Source organism: Heliangelus exortis, chromosome Z (assembly GCF_036169615.1).
Source record: "Heliangelus exortis chromosome Z, bHelExo1.hap1, whole genome shotgun sequence".
Lineage (NCBI taxonomy): Eukaryota > Metazoa > Chordata > Aves > Apodiformes > Trochilidae > Heliangelus > Heliangelus exortis.
In genome coordinates, this window is record NC_092454.1 from 17,059,435 (window position 1) to 17,067,402 (window position 7,968).

Below are 7,968 nucleotides of genomic sequence, written 5' to 3' on the forward strand. Positions count from 1 at the left end.
CCTTCTTTCTGGGCTGGGCCCTGCTCAGGTTATACGGCATCAAGTGCGCCAAGTGCAGCATCGGCTTCAGCAAGAATGACTTCGTGATGCGCGCCCGCGCCAAGGTGTACCACATCGAGTGTTTCCGCTGCGTGGCTTGCAGCCGCCAGCTCATCCCCGGCGATGAATTCGCGCTGCGGGAGGACGGCCTCTTCTGCCGGGCGGACCACGACGTGGTGGAGCGGGCCAGCCTGGGCGCCGGGGACCCCCTCAGCCCCCTGCACCCCGCCCGGCCGCTGCAGATGGCAGGTACCGCCCACACCCGGTGCCGTGGGACCCCGCGGGGTTCGGAGCTGCCTGGCCAGACTCCTGGCGGAGGGGTGGGAGGGAGTCCTGCCGCCTGCTGCGGCTTCCGCCGTCCCGAAGCTGCGCACCCGCGTAAGGACGGCGGCGGTGCTCCCAGCGACCGGAGCTGCAGAGGGTCTGGATGCGGCGGGAAACGGCTGCGTATGCTGTACGCGTGAGGCGGGGACACCTGCGCAGGGGTCGCACCCGCGCCAGCCTGTGCCCCTCCTGATCCAACCTTGTACCGGGCGCAGGAGGCGTCTCCCCTGAGCCCGGGACAGCGGGGAGCCTCAGTTGAGGAGGGACCGGGAGCTGCAGGGAGCAGGTCTGCGGCTAAGCACAGCCCCCTCACCCGTGGAAGCGGGGGCCGAGAAGAGATAGACTTCATAACTACAGGCGAGCACTTAGGCTGTAATTTAAAACTGTCAACAAGCTAATCTTCGGTAATTGCCTTTTAAAGTGACTCTGCCTTCTTGTCACGTTTTATGCGGTTTGATGAGAATTTCATTTTAAAACTCAACTTTGTAACTTCAGAGTCGCCCACCTTACAACTTTTCTTGCGGTCTAAATTTTCGACGGGTACATCAGACACATATACCACCTAAAGGGTACATCCCCTTTAGGAAAGGGCATGTCACTGAAGCAAACTAGGCTCGATAAGGCAAGGTTGGCCGGCACTATTGCTGTGCTATTGCAGTAGCTCGGAAGGTTATTTACAAACACAGTTATGTTTAAACGGGCTCGTTTCCCGCTTCCGAGAGGCGTATCTAGAGGTGACGTATCTATATTTAGGAAGAAATAATCTTGTAAGTGATCATAGCAGACTATCAGAGAGATTGCGCACACTCTCTATAGCATGTTTGTGCATCTCTACGAAAGGCGTCTAGTGTTTCCAGTACAACACTGTTAAGATTTGAAGCCTTCGTATTGTCTTCATGGCAGTTGTTGATTTATTGTAATAATCTGAAAAGTCGGAACCGGACTGTACTATAACGAGCGCTTCTGAACATTAACTAAACAGAGTCCTAGGGAAAAAAAAAAAAAGTATTTTTATTTTTCCCATGACTGGGTCAAATTACACCTTAGGTACCTACAGCTACACAATATACAAAATAGTAATACAATTGCACGGATAACTAGCTTTTGATGTGACCACCCGTAAGTTTGAAGTTCTTGGTGGTTTTCATGGGTTGATAGTTTGTTCCCCTTTTAAAGAGCTAGCGAAACATGAATATTTTATCAAAATTAATCAAAAGTCGGCATAAATTCACCTAGGTCCCCAACCTTCTGAGACAGACTTCTGTCTTCCGAGTTCTGGGATAGGGGCCTCCCAGGGGATTTTGTTCTACGGTCACAGTGCAGCGGATTTGGCTTGTTTTGCCCTGATTTTGGGAGCCTCAGACTGCAGTGAGCTGTTGCACATTATACCGTGGCCTCTGGCTAAACTGAGCTAGATTCACGCTACAAGAAACATGCTCGAATTTTATTATTAATTTCAGAAGTATTCTTTCATTAATTTTGGGGACAGAAATATATTTTGATTGACTTTGTCAGGAAATAACTAGATAAAACCCTCCCTCTGGCTTTCTAGAGCACGCTCACCTTAGCGAAATCGCCCTCCCCTGTCAAGTCTCACACAGGTTCGAGCTTCTGTCATTGAGGGTTTTAGGGGGGTGGTTTGTTTTTGCAAATTATCTGTGGAGTCACAAAATATCAGTTCTGTCACTCCAACGGTGCATAAAGCAGAGGAGGCTTCAGGAGTTCCGATAGATCTGACTGCTTGAATGGCCTTTGAAAGAGGGTTCATCACCCCTGACTCCTTCTGTTCCACCAGCTTAGACTCACTGCCTCTGCAAGACTCCTTGTTTCCCACTCATCGGGTTCTTGTTCCTCCCTTCCCTTACAGCAGAACCTATCTCTGCCAGACAGCCAGCTCTAAGACCCCACGTCCACAAGCAGCCCGAGAAGACCACCCGAGTCCGGACTGTCCTTAATGAAAAACAGCTCCACACCTTGAGGACCTGCTATGCTGCCAACCCCAGACCTGATGCCCTCATGAAAGAGCAACTGGTAGAAATGACTGGCCTAAGCCCGAGGGTCATCAGGGTTTGGTTTCAAAACAAGCGATGCAAGGACAAAAAAAGGAGCATTATGATGAAGCAACTTCAGCAGCAGCAACCCAATGACAAAACTGTAAGTGGTTTCTGCCTCCGATCATGCACTGCCTTCCTTACCAAGGGGAAAAGCCTGGGCTATGCCCAGCCTGGGACAGCTTCTGGGGTCAGTCTGATGCTTTTGATTTTGTGTGAGCTCCCTTAAAACAAAGAAAATTATATAATTTAAATATTATCCACTTGTTTCTGCTGTCTGTGTAATTAAAACATGACACAGCGAGAAGCCGATATAGGCTGCACAAGAGAACACGAGTCTTTTTGTGTGGCTAAGGATGTGCAGTGGGTTAAACTAACTTCTCTGATGCATTAATGGCTATCTGCACAGCTTATGGGACGCAATAAGCCTAGCGTTGTGTAATATTTATATTGCAAATGCAAAGAACTTCAAGGGAAAATTACGCTTTTGCCCTCTTTGGTGGTTTTACACAGAGTAAAACCAAAAGTTAAACCCACGAGTTAAAAGGAAAATTGATGTGATTTCTTAGCACTTCATGTACAACAATGTACATGTGTCAATGCATTTGCTATAGGAGTAAACAAACGCAATGCAATGTTTTTCGAATTACCATAGTGTTTACAGGGTACTTAAAATACATATCATTCCTGTAAAGAAATATATTATGGTTTTGGGGCAGTTTTGTGTTGTTTGTGGTGTTTGGGGTTTTTTTTTGTGTGTGTGTGTTTTGGTTTTTCTGGTGTGTGTGTTTGGTTTTTTCTCGTTTGGTTGGTTAGTTGGTTTTTGTTTTGTTTGCTTGGGTTTTCCTGCAGGCATATGCACGTGTGAAAGCGCTGGATTCAGCCGAGCAAACTGGCTGTCTCCATTTTAAGTCAAATTCTTTTTCTTTCCTCCTCTATTGGTTAGTCCACTTGAAGAAGAGTCTGTTATTCTCCCTGTGTATATAGACTGACCTGAGAATGACTATTAATTCATAAGGCTGCCTAGTTAAGTGGAATTTAAGGAGTTTCATTTTACCCTGTTGGAATGCAATAAAACACTACGTTATTAACTCGCCTGAACAATCTATTCGTCGATCCTTGGAGTTATTTTACACACAGTGCCTGCACCACAGGGTGTACTAGAAAGGATGGGTTGTTGGGGGTTTTTTTGTTTTGTTTTGTTGTTTGTTTGTTTGGTTGGGTTTTTTGTTTTTTTTTTTTTTTTTGTGGGGGTTTTTTGCTGTTGTTTTTTTTTTTTGTTTTGTTTTGTTTTGTTTGTTTTGTTTGTTTGTTTGTGGTTTTTTTTTGTTTGTTTGTTTTTTTTTTTTTTCCCCTAAAGAGCGCGGTACTGATGTACCCCAGGTTTGCTGTGCAGTGGACATACGATCTAGCTAAGGTCACAGAGAACAAAACCAACCTGGGTGCGACACAGAAAGGCAGCGTGATTAACCGTTTCTTGTGGCGAGGCATGCATGGGCAGCCGAGATACGGAGTGCTCGTCTATAAGAAGCTTGGGGCGGAGGGGGTATGCCTGGAGAGAAATACGAGGATTAAAGAAAAAGAAAGTAAACTTCCACGGTGACAAAGGCAAAGCGTCGAAATGGGCTGACCTGGAGTAGAATAGAGTAAGACATTCACAGCAGATTAACAAAGCAAATACAAGTGACTGTATAGATAAGATAGAAAGGAGTTTATTGACTCAGCGCTTATATACAATAAAGTTAACCAAGCTCATTAACATCTTTTGCTGGGCTGTTTACAGAATATCCAAGGGATGACAGGAACTCCGATGGTGGCTGCTAGTCCGGAGAGACATGATGGTGGTTTACAGGCAAACCCGGTGGAGGTGCAGAGTTACCAGCCCCCCTGGAAAGTACTGAGTGACTTCGCATTGCAGAGTGACATAGACCAACCTGCTTTTCAGCAACTAGTAAGTGTCAGTTCACAGCTGGAGCAGGCCAGCCTGCACCCATGTAGAAGCCATGGGGGACTCTCTAAACGTGACAAATGTCAGAGATGATGATGAGTAATCCCGACTAGCCAGGTGTTCCTGAAATGTCAAGGTGGGCATGATGATACTATAAATGCAGCTATCTGAATTTATTTAATAGGGCTTGATGCAAAACCTGCCTTAAAGCACAGCAGAACTCTTACTGAGCTGAGTGGGAGCTGGACAGGGCCCAGGCTCAGCTCTCAGACTAACTCATCTCTCATGCCCCTTAAAATTGATAGCATTTCTATCCAGAACTAAAACGTTCTTCATCTGCCAATTTATTGAACTAACATTCAAGAAAGCCATTTCTAAAATTCACCCCTTCCTGCTTGGTACCAATTTTGCCTTTATGAGATAGGGTAGATTTTAAATATATGATTATATTGTTAGTCTGTGCCCTTCTATTGTCAGATAAAGGTGAACATCGTAATTAATTTTTTTAAGTCCTTGTTTTAAGACCATATTTTATATATCTAAGTATACATATATACACACACAAACATTTACATACATATATCTTATATTAACTATTGACCTTTATAAAACAGATGTTAGTACATATTCACATGAAAAATTAAAGCAATATAATAAACTTCCTTAGACCAAAAGACACCAGGCCTTTTGGAATAAATTCTGTTCTTAAGTTAGTTCTTTATGTCTATGTCACTAGAAGTGATATGGGACCATATCACCCTACAATACTTAGGCCCAACAAGGTGAAATAAGGACAGAAGTTCAGCCTTAACATAATTTCCTAGTGTAGGTGTGTTAAAAACAGACTTTGAAAATAATTAGGTATGTTGTGTACGTTTTCCAGTGATTCAAAAGCATACTCAGTGATGAAAAATAAATATATAGACCTTTTTAACTTTTATGTTGGACATTTTATTCACATGAAAGAATGGAAAACAAGTCTGTAGCCATGACTAGAATTGTTTTCAGACATATTCAGTTTAATGTCACACTCTCTTGCAGGACTTCTTTTCTTTTGCCCAGTGCCAGGCTGCAGTGTGCTTCACTCCCCTGCCATATGTGCTCGCTCAGGAAGCTGTAGCACAGCAGCAGGGCTGTTTGCATCATCTTACCTCTAAAGCAGCCACCAGTTTTCCTGCTTTAATCAAGCTGTCAAGCAGACATGGGAAAAATTGATCTCCTTTGGCTGCTTTACTTATTGTGCCTTAGCAGTGTGAGAGACTTTAAAAACCTTTGATGCAGTGAGGTTTTGTATGGAATATTTCTATTAAAAAAAAAAAAAAAGACAGAACGGTAGATGGATGGCCCAAATGCGCACATGCATTTAGCATGCATTTAGGTAGATAAATCATTAGACAGACAGATTAATATTGACATACATTAGACATAATGTCTGATAGTGAAGAGTTAAAATAAAGAATTGTGGATGGAACAGATAATTCATTGACCATCAGGGCATGTCTTTAATCTGGAAGGGCCTTAATCGAAGCATCCACCGGATAATAGGTGCCAAAGAAAATCTTTTGGATTAACAAAGCTCCACCCTTCAAATCATGCCTTTTTCCAATCCTACTCCTAAACAAATTAGAGCTGTGGGGCACATTAGGATGGAGAAGTGTGACCTTTTTTATCACACTGACTCTTGGTTAAAAGAGAGAGCACTCACTTCAAATCACAAATGAAAGACGTGGTTTGCTTCAAATGCCCTCTGCTCCTGGATGCTCCTTACAGGTTTATTTTAGTATATGCATGAAAAGGAAAAAAAAAAAAACCCCTAACCTTGAAGTTCTGTATCAAAAAACACATGCACTCTTAAATAATTGACAAGAACACGCTGTTGGGATTGCCACTCTTGCAAGACAGGGAAGAAGGCCTCATTAATAAGGTTTTTTTTTATTTGTTTGATTTTCCAGTCTTTTTTTTCTACCTGATTTGGCTGAAAGCCTGAAAAAAATTCTATGAAGTCTATGGGAAGCTAAACAAAGCATCCAACAGTGACACAGCCTCTCAGGAAGATGTCCCAGGCCTTTTGGCTGCATGGCTATTTATTTTTGCATTCTCCTTTGTCTTTGTCTGCTACTTTTCTTTGATTGTTACAGTTGTAACAACACTTCTTCTTCTTCTTTTTCTTTTTTTTTTTTTTTTTTTTTTTTTTTTTTTTTTTTTCTTTTTTTCTTTTTAAAAATTTTTTTTTCCTCTTCTCTTTTTTTAATTTTTTTTCCTGGCAGGTTAATTTTTCGGAAGGAGGACCTGGTTCCAATTCTACAGGAAGTGAAGTAGCATCAATGTCCTCTCAGCTGCCAGATACGCCCAACAGCATGGTAGCCAGTCCTATTGAGGCATGAGGAACATTCTTTCAGATTTCTGTTGCTGTTGTTTCTGACCTTATGCTCAGCCTTGTTGGAGAGAGTGGAAAGTGATTGCATTGGGACTCCGAAATTTTAGAGGGAAAAAGTATTTATCAATCCTGTAATGAACCTATCAATGAACTGCTCCATGAAATAAATGGAGTCATGTTTGAAAAGACAAGGTAATATGGTAGCAACACTGTGAAGACAATCATGGGATCTTACTAGAATAAATACTAAAAAACCTATTAAAAAACCCAAACAACAACAACAAAAACTCTCAAACAAAACAAAGCAAAAAAAATTTTAAAAAGAAAGAAAAACTGAAAAACAAAACCACCAAAACCACCACCAAGAACCCAACAAGCAACAGAGCCTGCGCTATTCAGTGATAAGAGAAGGATCAAAAAGACGTTTTCAAAATGTAAAGGATTTGTATTTGTGGATCTCAAAAACAAACAAACAAACAAAAAACCAAAAACAGAAAAAGAAAAAAAAACCACAAAAAAAGAAAAAAAAAAAGAAAAAAAAGAAAAGAAAAAAAAAGAAAAAATATTTTCATTTGACTGCACATCTTATGGAGAAACCAAGGTAGAGGGATTTTCTATCCAGTCCCTCCCAAAACGAATGGTGCTGTTTCTATATTGGGGATAAGCCTTGCCAAAAGGAGCTCCACTACGTTTTCTGTCATCAGGAAAGAGACAATTTAGCCCTGCAATGTTGAAAGATTCATTGCAGGAAGGTGGAGCTGCATTGGTCTGCAATGTTATTTTAAGTTGACTCTTAACAAGGGGATGTTTCCTGGGTCTCTTCTAGCATGTACTGTAGCGAGGTTTTGATTTTGTTTGGTTGAGATCCACCCTCTACCAAGTTTGAAGCGATTAAAAATAGATATTTGAATTCCTCTTTAAAAAACAATTTATAAAAGCATTGCAACAAGGTATACCTCTATTTTGCCACATAGCGTCTCGGGATTGTGTTTGAAATGTGTCTGTCCAAGAATATTACTCCCCTTCGCCCCCCCAAGATATGTATAGTCATTGGTTAAAACGACTGTTTTTTGTTTTGTTTTGTTTTGTTGATTTCTCTTCCCCTTCCTCTTCCTCTTCCTCTTTCCCTCCCTCTCCCTCTCCCCCTCCCTCTTCCTCTCCCTCTCCCTCTATCTTCCTCTCCCTCTCCCTCTCCCTCTCTCTCTCTCTCCTTTTTCCTCTCCCTCTCC

General features: G+C 42.3%; 1 protein-coding gene across 2 annotated transcripts in view; it reads left to right on the forward strand.

The window, feature by feature from the left end:
* Window positions 1-7,873, forward strand: part of ISL1 (ISL LIM homeobox 1) — a 13,434-nt gene extending 5,561 nt beyond the window's left edge. Inside the window, exons 4-7 of one of the 2 annotated variants that reach the window (XM_071730868.1) lie at window positions 29-288; window positions 2,231-2,517; window positions 4,198-4,365; window positions 6,630-7,873. In XM_071730868.1, the coding sequence (XP_071586969.1) occupies window positions 29-288; window positions 2,231-2,517; window positions 4,198-4,365; window positions 6,630-6,746 (832 nt within the window). In that variant the 3' untranslated portion in view covers window positions 6,747-7,873. The remainder of the gene's footprint in view (window positions 1-28; window positions 289-2,230; window positions 2,518-4,197; window positions 4,366-6,629) is intronic. The other variant, XM_071730867.1, reaches the window with a different exon arrangement.
* The last annotated feature ends 95 nt before the right edge of the window (window positions 7,874-7,968 follow it).